General features: G+C 40.8%; 1 protein-coding gene across 1 annotated transcript in view; it reads right to left on the minus strand.

Moving 5' to 3' along the window:
* The window catches only part of CPE (carboxypeptidase E), an 85,341-nt gene extending 77,201 nt beyond the window's left edge, over positions 1 to 8,140 (minus strand). Inside the window, exon 1 of the mRNA XM_070415359.1 lies at positions 7,681 to 8,140. Coding sequence (XP_070271460.1) covers positions 7,681 to 7,987 — 307 coding nt within the window. The 5' untranslated portion in view covers positions 7,988 to 8,140. The remainder of the gene's footprint in view (positions 1 to 7,680) is intronic.
* Between the last annotated feature and the right edge of the window lie 9,041 nt (positions 8,141 to 17,181).

Here is a 17,181-nt window from a genome sequence, read left to right on the forward strand (position 1 = left end):
CTTGAGCAAATGTATTTAACAAGTGGATTTCTCATTGTCTGAGTGCTATAAAGGTCCTTTTGATTTTGTAAAGTTAATAAAGTTTCCAAAAGTGTGTTAACTTAAATCCCACGATGCTGATTATGTGGGGAACTTGGCTTAACATTACTGAGTTCCCACAATGAATAAGAATAGTTTCCTCCAATAAACTTTAAAAAAAAAATCCGTGCTTGAGACAAATAAAACCATTTCAATAGAACTGTTGTACTTTAAAATCAGTTGTCCAACACTAGATCTAAAATACAAAAAGGGCAACAATCACATTTTAGTTTGCTAAATTTGACTGCAAGCAGTGTGTCAGTTAAGCTCTGTGCCATGCCAGCACAGCCAAGGGTTCGGAGTGCCTGAAGGGGGGCAGCAAAGAAAAAACAGACAAAGAGAATATAGCTGGGGCTCAATGGATCTCCTGTGCCTGGATGAGGCCACAGAGAAGGATCCAGCCAGCAAGCTGAGGCTTTATTTTATAGTCAGAGGGAAACAAGGTAGTGGTCAAGAAAGTTACAATGTCCTTGTGAGTTTCACTTATTTTGGCAGCACTTGCTGCATCTCCCACAGCCCATTAGCTCATTAGCTCCGCCCTCTAAGCTGGGACTTATTTGTGGCTCTGCCACAGGTCAATCCCAGGCTTAACTCTAGAGCCGCTCCCTATAAAGCTCAATGTGCATTAAAGAGTGAATCCAAGGCAAGGAATGAAGTAACACATTTCAATACATGCAAAGGCTCTGCCTAAAGGAGTGACTGACAGATAAAGTAAAATAGCACATCCATAGTGGATATTCATTAAATATGCCTAAAATTAAATTGTATGTAGCTATATTGACAAAAGCTTACATTTTCTTTTCATATTGGAAAGTTGATTTTAGCTTGGAATGCCACACAGAAATTTTTAATGGTCATAAGAAAGGTTGTTGTAAAAATTACCCATTGGCTAGAAAAGGGGCGGGTGGGGGGTACTCGGGCCATTGGTTTGGGAGGTGACAGTCCAACTTTTACATTGAAGTGCTACTATCCTGAACTCATGATCAAAACTTATGATTTGTGCAAGCTGTTGAGCTCTAGAAAGAACATATTTCTTGGGGGGTAAATTACAGAATGGCAGTGAATAGCAGCTGCATAGTAAGGAAAGATCTTCTGGTTTGGAATACACTTTAGACTATATGGGAAGAGCAATTGGGTAGGTCCAATCAAACAGCATCATTTTGGGATCTGAACATATGAGTAGCTGTCTGCATATGAAAATACATGAGATAATTGTTGTTTTTCCCAATTACCTTGATACTCATAACCACAGGATAAGCAGAGATTTTTTTTAGCCACCTGGTAAAGGTTATATTTAGTCTCATTTTAAAAATAAGTGCTCTCCATCCATTTTTTAAATAATCATCCTTCGTTTGAAATCAAATGTCTTAAAAATAGGGTGTATTATTATTATTATTATTATTATTATTATCACAGGACCAGCTCAAAATGATGTCATACTAACAAGATAATGAGTTGTTTTTCGGAGATCACAGACCAAAAACACAAATCATGCAGACAGAGCATGCACCGAAGAGAGAACTTTGACCTCCAGCTGCATCAGGAAACAGAGTCTCACCACCCCCTACCTCACTCCCCACACACAAACACACACAGAGGGAACCAAAGACCAGGACATAACCAGGACTTGGAACACCAGAGTCCTTTTGGAAGTGAACGGTCCATTGTCCAAGAAGATCCAGTGCTAACACCCCTCCTATAAATGGCCAAGTTCCAAAAGCCTCCAATTCAAACTTGCCCATACCTGTTCTGCCTCAAAAGGACCTCAGTGGGGATAAGAAAATTAGGGATAGATGACAAAGACAGTTTCAAAGATCTTTCACTTACACTGAGTTTGTAAAAGAATAAATTAGTCAGGTCCCTAGCAGTTTCATCCTGCATTCTTTAAGAAAATAAGTTTAAAAAGAAAAGAAAATAAGTTAGTTTGCCAAAGTAGACATTGGAATTGCCCTAGATTTATTTAATAACCTAAAGAAACAACCATAAAAACATTATCAGATAATGATGAACACTTTCACTGTTCCTATTGAATAAAGCAAAATAAGATGTCAAACTGCTTAAGAGCAGAAATGGCCCTCATTTTAAAAATCAACATAGGGCGAACATTTGTGAACAAGGAAATGGTGTTGAGAGGGTAAAAGTCCTTTGGGCTTCAGCTAGGCTGGTGCAATAAACCATTGTAACAGGTGAGCACTCAGCAGGTCTCATGTGATGACACAGCCAAGCACGCCTACTCCGAATGAACGCAAGGCCCATGGAGCACATTTCCCAGGCCGACTGAGAGTGAAGAAAATTTGTAACAAATCAGCTCATCTTCATAACCAGATGCAAGCAACTTCATTAATTCCTTTCTATGTACTATACTACTTTGGCCTCACAGCAACTCTATGAGGTATGAGTTTTTAAAGTATCTGTATTTTATAGGCACGAAAAGGAGGCAAAGAGAAGTTAAAGCATGAGGCTACTTAACAAGAAAAGAATTGGATGGCATTTTTTACTTTAATCTTTCCAGTCAAAATTATCTGTCCTATGCCTCATTGCCTCAGAATTATGTTCTCAATTCAATAATCATATCTTAAGAGCTTGCCCTACATAAATCACTTCATGGGCAAAAAAAAAAAAAAAGAAAGAAAAGGAAAATACATAAAGAATTTTCTGTATGAGTCTCTCTGCTAAAGAATTACCAAATTAATCCTTCATAATATGTTAATGAATAATAATGAACTAATGCTGTGTTTCTCAAACTAGTGTAACACTAATTACAGACAAGCTCCTTGAAAAAAAGGTGCCATGGTGAAAGAAGCTAGGAAAATACCATATAGTATACATCTGACTTGGAGATCTGAAACAAATATTGGCATATTAAGGGCTCTGGTAAGTTCTGTAATACACAAACCTGTTTATCGTTGTTTAGCTAACATCAAACCAAGCTGAACTAATGTTCCACTGAATAGACTTTGAGAAAAGCTGGGGTTATGTGTCACGCCTTACACGGGCTATTTTTGCATTTGTCAAAAATATCTTTCCCAAAGGAAGTGACTGTGAAGGCAGGGATTTCACCCCTAGGCTATGCCAATAAGGGAGATGCTGGCAGGTGATTCCTTTTCCACCTCTCAAATCAGTTTCCATAGAAAGCTGCCTATTTTGTCTTAGCATAGGATACATATAATGTTAGGGGCCAATCCAATTTCCTCTCTTCCATTAGCCAATCACAAGTCAATCAAGTACATTATTTCTGGCAAGAGTTGCACTGGCGCATTCGAGTCTAAAAATAACTCTTGACCACATGTGGTACATCTATATCCTTCTCCAGATTCTAACATCTATATTCACCAGCTATAAAATTGTCACTCAGTTGTAATCATTTTCCACTAATACATGTTTATCTGGTATGAAAAGAAGCCATTTAAATAACCCAAATCCCCACTTCTTTTTTGTTTGTTTGTTTTATAGAAAGTTTGCCAGTATTAAATGTTCCATCACAATATTTGGCAAATGTATACTGGCCTTCATACACTTTAAATTTTAACAGATTTTGGGAGGAATGGGTCCAAAATAATCATTCCAGTCTTTGAGAGAGAAATATCTATGCTCTAAAGAATGTTCCTAAGATAGCATTTTAGTTATAAATAAGACTTACTCCCCAGGAGCAATCTTAAACTACATGTAAAAGAATTAGAGGTTTAAACAAACTAATCTTAACTCATGTTTAACTCTGGGAGGAGTGGTATGGGAACATGGATTCCATTGCTTTGACATAAATGAAAAAAAGGTTTTTGTTATGAGTATTGCAATAATGAACATGCCTGCCTAGGAGAGCAAATGTTTGGGTTTGAGCACATAAGTCCCTATGTGTAGAAATATTTTTAAAGTATAAAATATAAAGAAAAATGGGGAACATGATGAGGCCTGGCAGGTATCAGATCTAACGGAACACATCCGAGCCCCCAGAATCAGCCAAGAGGCAGTCTGACAGCAAAGTCTCGATCTTAGCCTAGTCTTCATCCCAGTCCCACATCTGGGGTCCGGAGTCACCCTATGTGAGGAGATGAGAGTGGTGTCAAGACCACTTGCAGTTCTGAGAATGGCTGATACCCACAACCCTTCTCCAATAGATTCTTGCAGGCCTCCAGCGATACAAAATGAAAACAAAGACCCAACATTCAGCTAGTCAAGAATCAAGCTGATTCCCATGGTGTCATAACAGAGTAAGTACAGAGAGTCCTCACTGGTCAATTCAAAATGGAATTTTCTTTCCCCTTTGATGATTCTAATGTAGAATATCTGAGAGAATGAATCTTTCTCAAGAGATAAGTTCAAACTCAGACCACAGCCTGGTACCAAACAAGTATATATGAGCACTTCTTTCTGCTCAGCAGGAGCTGGTGGTATCAACAAACACCTTCTGTCCATATCCACTCATCCCACCAAGTAAACCTCTCACTTGCCAGTTCTGCCACAGGGAAAGGCTTTAGGTGAATATGTTGTTTTGTTTTGGGAGAGTTTCTCTATTATGATAACTAAACCCTTACACATTAGCTACATTTTTTACTCGAGAAAAAGAATTTAGATTAAGAAAAGTCGCAAACTTGATACCTCTCTCTTACTGGGAAATTAAAATGAATATGGGCAACTTCATCAAGTGTTAGTCCAGTAAATGAATTTGTCAAGCTAAATATCATTTCCTACTAGCTTAATCACATGTTAAAACAGCACTTATAAGGTGAAAACAGTTAAGGCAGTTGCTCTCTTTCGAAAGCAGGGGGCACTTAAAACATAGATCTATACGAACCACACTGGAATTGGTAAATTTCAAAATTCAGCGTTCTATAAATATATTTCCTACTTTCTTGCCATCCACTTTTCAATGACCAAATCCCCCTGACCTAATGTCTCTGGTCTCCTTTACCCAGTCCTTCCACGCCATGTAGTTCTTGCAGCCCTACATACCTTTTTACTGTCCTTAAAACTCCTGGTTCCCAGTTCCCCAAAGGGCAAGGACTAGCTTGTGTATATCACTGCACATCCCATAGAAACTGGTCCACCCAGAATGTGCAGGTGCTCAAAAAAACTGAAAGCATACATTTCTACCTCAGAATATGTATGGGTATTTCTTTCTCATTTCTTAAAATATCTTCATCTGCAAGGAATTTGAAGGTCATCTAAGAATGAACACTTTCATTTCTCCAAAACCTCCTTAAAAAGGTAATTCATACCAGTACTATCAAACGTATATACTAATCAGACGTCTCCACTAGCTAGTGTTTAAAATAATGCAACAGGCCCAAAATGGAGTCACTTATGCTAAGGCTCATGTCAGCAAAGCAAGACAACTACAGTTTCAGCTCTCTCAGAAATGGAATCTTAAACCAGTCAATCTGGAATCACCTGATTGATCAGCACTAGTTAGGTCAACTGCCTGATAAGCCCTTGCCATCCCTTAAAGGAAAGTAACTTTGCAATAACCAACTCGCTTTTTTTTGCCTATAACTTCCCTGTTCCTGCTCCCTTCTGCGGGAAGTCTTCATTTTGTACAGCTCCTTGGAGCTCCTTTCTCTCTGCTGTCCAATTCATGAATCGTTGAATAAAGCCAATAAGATCTTTCAAATTTACTCAGTTGAATTGTGTTTATTAAACACTATTTCCCCAAAGATTTCTAACTTACTTATCTCCTCTTAAAAGTGGGGTGGGTGGGAGGGGAATCAACCTCATGATTATTTAGTGTTCATAATAGTTTCTACCTTTTTTAAAAAATATATATATTTATTAATTTTTTACAGAGAGGAAGGGAGAGGGATAGAGAGTTAGAAATGTCGATGAGAGAGAAGCATAGATCAGCTGCCTCCTGCACACCCCCTACTGGGGATGTGCCCGCAACCAAGGTACATGCCCTTGACTGGAATCGAACCTGGGACCCTTCAGTCCCCAGGCCGACGCTCTATCCAGTGAGCCAAACCAGCCAGGGCAATAGTTTCTACCTTTAAAATACAAAGATTCCTGGTCAAGGGCACATACCTGGGTTGCAAATTTGATCACCTACCCCAGTGTGAACGTGTGCAGGAGGCAACCAATCGATGTGTCTCTCTCACATCAGTCTCTCTCTCTCTCTCTCTCTAAAAAAAAATAATAATAATAATAAAATAAATAAATAAAAATAAAATGACTAGACATTTTGTATTCTATTAAGTAATTCCAATTAACTTAAAATTTGCTTCATTTAAAAAGAAATTATAAAGCAAATAATGTAAAAACATTTCTGAGTTCGCCTTTGTAAAATGAGTTAAATCTGTGTATTTTGTGTTTATGAAGAATCGAACATTATATTTTTAAATAGTGTGTTATTCAGCAAATGACTGATCCTTTTTTTTTTCTTTTAATACTGTGCACTGAGTGCCTGCTGTGTGCATATCTGGGCTAGGTTCTGGAGATACTGTCCCTGCCTCACAGAGCTTGCAATCTGAAAGAGAAATTTACAAATCTTGACAAACCATACATTCCAAATATTCAAGCAAAAGAAGTATTGTTTTCATTTTCAAAAGCATATCGCATTCTAACAGTAATATTACGATAGATTTTTACTGCTAGACTTGAAACAAGATAACAAAAGTGAATGTGAGCTTTCATATAATCTCCTTGAAAAATCTGCCAGGATTCATTAATAGTTCCTTTACTATCAGAAAACTAGGCCTTATTATAACTCTTAAGAGTAGAAACTCGAAAAAAGCCCCAAGAACACTGTTTTAAATACCTCTAATAAATACCAAATAAATCCCATTTAACATAAATTAAAACGTGCCTTAAAATACTCTGGATGGAGATGCATAAGATAGGTAAAAAGGAACAACATCTGAAATAAAAACCTGGTCACCAACCACTTATCCCAAGTGTCAAATGCAGGGGGAAAAAAAAAAAAAAAACAACGAATATTTCTTTTTGCTGAGAAAGGTCGAGTCCAGTTTCAAACTCCGAATGCCTGTCAAGGCCACTTTCCCATCTTGGGAGGAGGCCTACAGGTCTGCACACCCCGCCACCCAATGTTGCCAGTACCCTTAACATTCCCTGAGCGTCCACAGTGCCCCTGTGCCTAATGCACACGTAGAGGTAGAGAAGGGTATGGAGAGCCTGCGGAACCCAATAAAGCTGGTCCTCCGGAATTAGGAAATACGTCTAAATGACTCTTCCTCTTGTCTCGAAGTCCCTGCCTTCTGCACCTTAGCTTTCTACACCTGTCTGCAAGGCTTCTGTTATTCCCTCGGGTCTCTGGTTCAGCAAAGGGAGAGTGACCGCTGGGTTGGCGAGCCCGCAGATTTGCTCGCTACGTGCTCCCATCCTCTCTGGCCTAAGCTCCCCAAAAGGTGGCCTAACTGCTGGGAGAGGGTTTGGGGCTGAGAAGGGACGGAGGACAGCAGAGCCTGGAACCCAGCAAGCCACAGCGCTCTAGGTCAGGTTCATCCCCCATCTCCATCCGTCCCCCTCATTCCCCCACCTTCCACCCCAGACGCCCCTTTCCACAAGGCACCCCTGGGCCCACCTTGCCCTCCTGCCCCCAACCGCCACCAGTGCAACCGTCTGCGGCTCTCCTCCAGGGATGGGCGCGCTTACCAGGCTCATGGACCCCAGGGTTGTCGGACAGCTCGATGACCAGCAGCTCCCGGCCCTCAAAGCTGCGCCCCACCGTGTAGATCCTGCTGATGGCGGTGCACTGCAGCCACACGGACACCAGCGCCTCGCGCAGCTCGGGGTAGCGGTGGTACTCGAAGGAGATGCCGTCTTCCTGCTGCAGCCGCCGGCGCCGCCGCATGCCCGCCGCGGACGCCCCGGGCTCCAGGGCTTCGGCGCCCAGCAGCCACCCGCAGGCGGCCAGCGCCGCGCACAGCGCCAGCAGCGCCCGGCCTCCTCGCCCGGCCATCGCGTCCCCTCCGCAGCCCGTGCCTTCCTGTGCCGGCGGCCTCTTTTGTCTGCCCGGCCCGGGTCTGAGCTGGCGGGCGCTGCGGGAGGTCGGCGGGTTCCGCAGCAGCGTCCTGGCGCCTCACCTTCCCGGGTGGACTGAGTGTCAGCCCGCGCGCGGGGGCCACCCAGAGGAGAGGGGCGCAGCCGCGGGGCGGGCTGCACTACCCGCCGCCGAGCCGGGGGCGCCGCAGGAGAAACCACTGCAGGAGGGGCCGCCCGCCCAGTGATGCTGATCTGCGCGGCCGCCTGCGTTATCTGTGGGCTCAGAACCGCGTCAGAAGCCAGATGGCTCCGGGGACGACCCAGGTGGGATGACAGCTGAGGACCGGGTTTGCGAACATGGCTGTCATTGAGAAATCCAAGACCTGGCGCCTGGAAGAAGTACGCTTGGGTTGTGAGCGGAGCCTTCTAAAGTGACATCTAGTCCAAGCCGACCTGGGTTTCCATCTTGATGCACCAAGAAGTAGAGAATATTCCAGAAAAAAAAGAAACAAAAGGGAAATATTGACAACCATTAGCCTTCACATCATGATGCATCGTTAATAACTGTATTGATAGTTCAAACACAAACCCAAGGGATGGATTTGCATTTATTATAAGATCTGGCTGGCAAACTGAACACTTTAACTTCGAGGGTTAACAGAATTAAAAAAAAAAAAATTCTATCAGTTTGCAGATACTGTTGTTCATTGTACTTATGCACATTCCTGGATTCTTCCAATATATATATACATATACACACATACATATATATATATATATATATATATATATATACATATATACATATATGTATATATTAGTATATAAAGTACAAGTCTGGGGGTGCGCTAGACAAAGGATTTAGCTTGGTATTAAGATTAAGTCTTTAACATCATATCTGATAAGGGCCTAATCTCCAAAATTTATAGGGAACTCATACAACTTAACAAAAGGAAGATAAACAATCCAATCAAAAAATGGGCAAAGGATCTAAATAGACACCTTTCAAAAGAGGACATTCAGAAAGCCAAGAGACATATGAAAACATGCTCAAAGTCACTAATCATCTGAGAGATGCAAATCAAAACAACAATGAGGTACCATCTCACACCTGTCAGAATGGCTACCATCAACAAATCAACAAACGACAAGTGCTGGAGAGGATGTGGAGAAAAAGGAACACTTGTGCACTGCTGGTGGGAATGCAGACTGGTGCAGCCACTATGGAAGACAGTATGGAGCTTCCTCAAAAAGCTGGAAATGGAACTCCCATTTGACCCTGTGATCCCACTTCTAGGAATATATCCCAAGAAACCAGAAACACCAATCAGAAAGGATATGTGCACCCATATGTTCATAGCAGCACAATTCACCATAGCTAAGATCTGGAAACAGCCTAAGTGCCCATCAGTAGATGAATGGATTAGAAAACTGGTACATCTACACGATGGAATACTATGCTGCTGTAAAAAAGAAGGAACTCTTACCATTTGCAACAGCATGGATGGAACTGGAGAGCATTATGCTAAGTGAAATAAGCCAGTCAATGAAGGAAAAATACCACATGATCTCACTCATTCATGGATAATAAAGACCATTACAAACTTTTGAACAATAATAGATACAGAGGCAGAGCTGCCTCAAACTGATTGTCAAACTGCAGTGGGAAGGCCAGAGAGGGTTGGGGGGCAGTAAGAGATCAACCGAAGGACTTGTATGCATGCATATGAGCATAACTAATGGACATAAGACACTGGGGGGTAAGGGAGGCCAGGGGATTGTCAAGGGCGGGGGGTGGGGGAAGGACACATATGTAATACCCTTTGTAATACTTATTATAATATTTTTTTAAAATAATAAAAAAAAAAAAAGATTAAGTCTTTCAGGAATAGCTTAGCTGGGTGGCTCTGGCTCAGAGTCTCTTACCAGGTTGTAACCAAGATGTTGGCCAGGACTACAGTCAGCTGAAGGCTTGATTAGGGCTGGAGAACCTACTTCCAAGAAAAAATAAAGAAATTAAATCCTATTATAGAAAGAAAACTCTGATCATGAGAGATGATATCTCCATTCCCCTCTCAAAGTTACTATAAAAATATAAATTCATTCACAGCTTTAATACCCGGCCTTTAGAGGGGATTGACACTCCTGGAGCAACTCTGGAGCAGATGTTATTCTGATGAGGTGCCATTTGGATTCAAGAACAGCACAAATCTAAATAAATAAACAACCCATTGGTAGTTCCACCAGGCAGAAAACACATACACACACACACACACACACACACACACACACACACACACACACACTTTTCTCCTGGCATAGGATCCAGATATTTAAATTCTTTCATTGGATTTCTTTTTAAAAATGCTGCTGTAGAGGCTGGCTCCCAACCCCACTGACTGTCTCCATTTCCCACAACTGCATGGATCTTCTTTTGGGGTATTTTGGGGAAAGCTGCCACTATAAAGACACGCCACTCAGTTGAATTTGGATCCAACCATGTTCCTTGTCAATGTAGGCAGAGCTCAGAACTGTGTGTTTTCCGCCATGACTAGCCTGTGTTTGATTACATGGTCCAGAAGTTTGAACCAGAGTTATAATTATGCTTCTAAAATCAAGCCCAAAAGAGCAACCTTGGAAACCTACAAAAAGCAAACAAAGTAGCTAAAAACCAATAACTTCAGAAATTGGAAGGCTAAGATTTTCATGTGAGCTGTTTAAGGTCACCACACTCTTCTGTGGCTCGGTGGGGCGTATCAACTAGTCACTACACACGTAAACAACCTATTATTTATTGAAGTCCTGTGCTGCCCGTCTGCTGTTTCTTTAAACAAAGGGTGTGTTTTCTATTTCCTCTCAAATCTCAACTTTGACAGAACAATGTTCTAACCCAAGCTCTATTGTTTTCAGAGATTGCTCAATAACTTCATCTGAAAATGAGGGACACTGAGCATTCCATGAAACCGTGCCTGCAGGGGGTGGGCACCAGAGAAGTGAGCGGTCAATAGATGGACGCCTTCTGTGTCCTTTCACTTCTTGTTGGGACAAACTCCCCAGTCACTGTACCCTCTTACTGGCCACTGCAGTGCCCATCCAGGCATTGCTGCTTCAGAACCCTTCCTCCTGCCTTCTGAACTCCAAACACCTGTCCTTCCTTGTTAGCATTGAAGAAATTCTCTTAGCCAACCTCCATTGACAACCTCCGTTCACACTCTGAAGTGCACTGGCGATTGCCCACGTACCTGACCCGGGCTGGGGCTGCTCTCTCATTTCTCTCTTTTCTCTCATCACTGCGTTGTATACATACCAAGAGTCAGTCAGGCATGTCACCAAAATGTTCATACCACTTTTACTTGTACTTGTGTAGTGAAAAATTAGATAAAAGGATAAATACAAGGGTAGAAAAAAAGTTGAATGCTTTTGGAAACACTTTAATTTTTAAAATCGAATTAGGTACAGATGAGAAAACAGTGAAGGACTGAGAAAAACTCATAAAAGTCTCTCAAGATTCTGTTCTTAGATTGGTTAAAAAACCTGTCCCTTTGCCCAGCCAGTCTGGCTCAGTGGTTGAGCATCAACATATGAACCAGGAGGTCATAGTTTGATTTCCAGTCAGGACACATGCTGGGGTTAAGGGCTCAATCCCCAGTAGGAGGCATGCAAGAGGCAGCCAATCAATGATTCTCTCTCATCATTGATGTTTCTACCTCTCTCTCCCTCTACCTTCCTCTTTGAAATAAAAAATATATGTATTTTTTTAAAAACCTGACTCTCTAATTTGAAGAAACTAAAATTGATAATGATAGAAAATGCATTACGATTTTTTAAAAAGGCCATGTTGCTACAACCAGCAACCAACCAATGAATGAGTATATGCTTATGTTTTTAGTTAAGAGAAATTATTAAAATTGTGCTTGGACATGTTATGTTTTTTTCAAATATATTTTTATTGATTTCAGAGAGGGAGAGATAGAAACATCAATGATAAAAGGGAATCATTAATTGGCTGCCTCTTGCACTCCCCCTACTGGGGACTGAACCCACAACCCGGTACTGTGCCCTGACAGGGAATTAAACCGTGACCTCCTGGTTCATAGGTGGATGCTCAACCACTGAACCACACTAGCTGGGCAATACTTCATGCTTTTACAATTCTCTTCTTTCACTGTTTTTTTCCATTAACCAAACCACTACCTGTTCTACGTGCACCACTTACGAGGGTAGTTATTTACCACAGCAGACAGGTAACAACCAAATGCATTCTGAGCCTGCTGCTTGAATCAGCGGGGCAACACTTCATTGACAAGTATCACTGCCTACTTTTCTAATTACCAACTCAAATTAAATGTGGTGCAAAGTGTTTATCATTGTTTTTCTACAACTCTACCCTGTACCAATATTCTGTATCCCAGTGGCCACCCCAGTCTTACTGACCTTCCAGCCACTCTGCCCAACAAAAATATAATATGAGCCATATATGTAATTGAACATTTTCTAGAAGCCATGTTTAAAAATGAAAAAGGAAAAGGTGAAATTAATTTTAATAATAAATTTTGTTTAACCCCAAATATCTCAAATATTATAATTTTTAACTTGTAATCAATATAAAATGTATTACTGAAATATTTTTTATATTGTCTTTAAAATCTGTTGTGTAATTTACATCATAGCATATCAGTACAATTCAGATTAGCCATATTTCAGGTGCTAGTAGCCACACATGACTAGTGACAACTATATTGGACAGCTGACAAATCTTGCTATTCTGATATTCTTATTTTCAAAAATGGTTCCTTCTGCATTATCTTCAGTTACTAACCAGTTATTTCTTGCCCGGACTGTGCCAACATCCTCCCCTGGAGATTACTCCTCTCCATCACTGGTTAAGACCACCCTCCCCTCATTCACCTTGATTACATTATCCACCCTCCTGTGATGTCCTGTATTCAGCGGATCAGAACCAGAGCTGTGATCCTCTTCCTTAGGAAATCTTGCTTCTTGTAGCTCCTCCTGCTTCTTTCCCAACTTCACTCTATCTCTCAAGCTATTACTTCAAATTCCTGCACCACCATCCTCTAAACTACAACCACTTTTATGTCTACATGATCCGACCTCCTAAGCTGTCTTTCCTCCTCGCAAAACCAACTTTATTCCCTAGACCAGTGATGGCGAACCTATGACACGCGTGTCAGAGGTGACACGCGAACTCATTTTTTTTGGTTGATTTTTCTTTGTTAAATGGCATTTAAATACATAAAATAAATATCAAAAATATAAGTCTTTGTTTTACTATGGTTGCAAATATCAAAAAATTTCTATATGTGACACAGCACCAGAGTTAAGTTAGGGTTTTTCAAAATGCTGACACACCAAGCTCAAAAGGTTCGCCATCACTGCCCTAGACCCTGTTTCTATGCTCCACCAGACAATCTTACTCTCTCTCCTATTCTTTAAGGTCCTCTTTCACTTCTTGCATTTCCTCCTTTGCACAATTCTCTCCTCTTGGAAAACAAAACAAAACAGAAATTCTCACTTGAATTCACTTTCCCTATTAGTTTATCATCCAAACATCTCAACTTTCTCACCTCTCATTGATTCTTTGAGTCAACTTTTACTCTATAAATTCTACTCATCTAATAAGACTTAACACTCATTGACCTTTTTAGGGCCCACACTTGGCCTTTTGTTCTGCTCCATCTTCATACTCTGACTCATGGTTTCAATTGTTACCTCTCTGCTCCGTGTTCAGAGCTCCCAAGATTCAGAATCTTATATCCATTCCATCCCACTTAGAGACAGAGACCAGCCTGACTTGTGTGTTTGCCTCCACAGCCTAGGCACAGTCATAGGTAGTCATTGTGTCTACAGATGAATGAATTAGCAAAATCTGCTTCCAGCTTCCTTCTAACCATGGCACTCAGAATTTCCCAATGTTTTTAATACTCTGCTTATTTAACAAGCTACTCCGCTCCCACAGTCTCCTGCAGGATCCCTTTCCTGACGTAACCCGACAAACAGTTTCCTCTTCACTCACCAACCACATTTGCCAAGCTGCTCTGCATGTCACATAAGTCACTTGCCAAGTTTCTTATTTTATCTGAGTAATTTTTCAATGTACTTCCTATTTCTGTCTACATTCTTTTTGTCCATACTATAATTTTAAATCTACCATGCCACAGATACAATATTCAGAAGAGAAAACTGGATTTTCTATTATGCTCTTACCTTTAGAAATTAAATTACTGAAATGAAAATCAAATTGCCAATTTCCATTAAATAAACACCTCAGAGAAGGACTGGTTTTCCCTTCAGCTGCTGGAAGCTGACCAACACAAACAATGCATAACAACTTTATGATGTAAAATGCTAACAATTTATGGTGCTCAGGAATATTAACTATTATGTAGATGTACAAAGAAGCACAGGAATTTTTCATCATAAACAATAACCATACCTTATCTATTGTTACTTTTCAATCTGATATTTTTGTACCTTTTTAAATGTCAAGTATCCAAGAAAGAAAGAAAGCTGTTCACTTCTTTGTTTTATACAACATACAAGGCGTCAAGGTAAAACAATCTTTTATATGTAAAAACTGCTCATTTCCCTGGTAAACATGTTGTGTCCACACATATGTGTTAAAGAGTCTCCTGCTTTGACCAACACTTTGGAAGCCTCTCTGCTTCTAGATAGATTGCCCAAGGTCCTGATGAGGTCAAAATTAAGGTTAATTAATGATTCATGCACACAAAATAGTCAATAGAGAATATAAAGGATATAACACAGGGAATATAATCAATAATATTGTAATAACTATGTATAGTGCCAGGTGAGTATGAGAATTATTGGGAGATCACTTTGCAAATTATATAATTATCTAACCACTATTCTATATACCTGAAACTAATATAAAATAATATTGAATGTCAACTGTAATTGAAAAGTAAAATTTTTTTTAAATGATTCATGTATTGAGAGGAAAAAAACAAGCAACAAATCTCTTACTCATTACCAGGACTGCACACTTAACATCAAAGAAGCTTTGTGGATGACAACAACCCCAACCCCATTGAAGGAATGACAGCTAAAATCATCCTAGAGGTGGATAAGTGGTCAATCTCATAATTATTTACAAAAAAAAAAAGAGGAGCCCTAACTGGTTTGGCTCAGTAGATAGAGCATTGGCCTGCGGACTGAAGGGTCCCAGGTCGATTCCAGTCAAGGACATGTACCTTGGTTGCAGGCACATCCCCAGTAGGGGGTGTGCAGGAGGCAGCTGATCGATGTTTCTAACTCTCTATCCCTCTCCCTTCCTCTCTGTAAAAAATCAATAAAATATATTTAAAATAGAGGATGCTCAAGCACTATTCACCAATAACTATGAGCTTAACATAGTACCATTGAATAATTATCACTGTTGTGCACTTCAATGTGGATTGATCAAAGTCTTTGAAGTTAAACCAGGATTCTCCTACACCCTAAACACAACACTTACTTTGGCCATTTTGTTGAAAAGTAACTCATATGGAGACTTGCTCTAAGTTAACGGAGAAGATGGCTTGGTTTGCTCCACACTTGGTTGCTTGATTTTCTCCAGGGTCCTGCATCCAGAGATATGTAACTTGAGAGAGGGCAGAATCCAATATACTACTCAGTCAATGAGAGGCCAGGAGGTGCCGGGACTGACCAACAGACCCTGAACGATGGTTGAATGATTACCCTGACACACGTTTCTGTGAAAGAGAGGCTAAGGGACTGCTTCACTATAGGAATTAAGCAGCCCTGTTCGCCTGCCTCCTTAGGCTTTTATTGTAACAACAGCTTGAACTAAAATCTACCTCTAGATGCAATCAGCAGGATAAGCATCCTTGAGAAAACACCTGCATCTGCAGTGTCTTTCAAACAAGGATATTTTAAAGTCTAAACATAAAGATTCTAGTAAAACACCCAAGGGCTCAGACTTGTTTGGAAAAATCAAGGCAGATTCTGCCGCCTTCGGCAAGGTCCCTGCCCCCCCCCCCCCCCCCAGGCCCCCGACCTTTCAGAGATTTCTCCTTACAGACATTCCAACCAAGTGCCATGCTTCCCCACAAGGAGGTATGGAGTGGTAGCTGTAGGGTATTAGTGGGTTAGCCTCAGCTTAGGGGACTACTTTTGTCTTCTCATGAGTGATTTAATGGATTCTCTTTCAGGATGGGATTTGTGTAAGAGAAGAAGATGGGCCTGGGGGGTGGGGCGGGGAGAGAAAGGAAGAGGAAAAAATAAGAGGAAGAAGAGAAGAAAGGCATTTGAAAATCAGTACTATCTCTATTCAAGAGCCTTAGGAACTTTATAAACTTCATCTACTTTGGTGTGATAAGTCTGGGAAATTTTCCTTCCTTATAGATGAGTAGTCCTAAATCAAATTGAGGAATCTCTATATCTTATTCAATACACACAACAGCATAAGAAAAAAAATAAAATAAAACATAACATTTATAAAGTATTTCTGTGTTTACAGACTGTTTCACTTGCTGTTTCTAACTTCATTCTTGCAATGACTCCATTTTATTTGCACATTTTACAGAGAATTCACAGAGGTTAAATTCCAAAGCAAGGATACATGGGGTCAAACAGAAATATGATTAACTCAAAGATATGTTTTAGAATTTCCTCCATCTAGTTTTTTGGACCTGAGCTAATTCTATTTTAGGAAAACATACTATAAATTGAACATCTTACTATGTTACTAGGAGCCAACAGTGAATTGAATTTCTATATCCTCTTCCCATCTGTGAAGAAATTATTAGTCCTGTACCTTTACCAACTATAAAATGTAATGTCTCTAAACTGAAAGGGCGAGGGCTAGGCCCTCCACCTTCCCCCAGGGTAAGGGCCATCTTTCCCCAGGGTAAGGGCTACGTCCTCCATCTTACCTTGGCCACGTGTTTGGCAAGGAGCTTCTTCCCGGAAGTCTAAGACTCTGCTAGCCACACCCAGGAACAAGACATCGACTTGCGCCTGGCCAATCGGCAGAGCACAGTCCTTTCTCCTCCCCTTACTCCGAACCCCCCTATATAACCGGTCTCTAGGCGGGGTTCTCTCTCTCTCGGCCACTTGGTTTGCCGTTGTGGCGGTGAGTCTGGTGGATGGAGAGCTCAAGCTAGCTTGAAATACAGATTCTTATGCTTT

The sequence above is a fragment of the Myotis yumanensis genome, unplaced genomic scaffold, assembly GCF_028538775.1.
Source record: "Myotis yumanensis isolate MYYU_CA2020_CCGP unplaced genomic scaffold, mMyoYum1.0.hap1 SCAF_5, whole genome shotgun sequence".
Taxonomy (NCBI): domain Eukaryota; kingdom Metazoa; phylum Chordata; class Mammalia; order Chiroptera; family Vespertilionidae; genus Myotis; species Myotis yumanensis.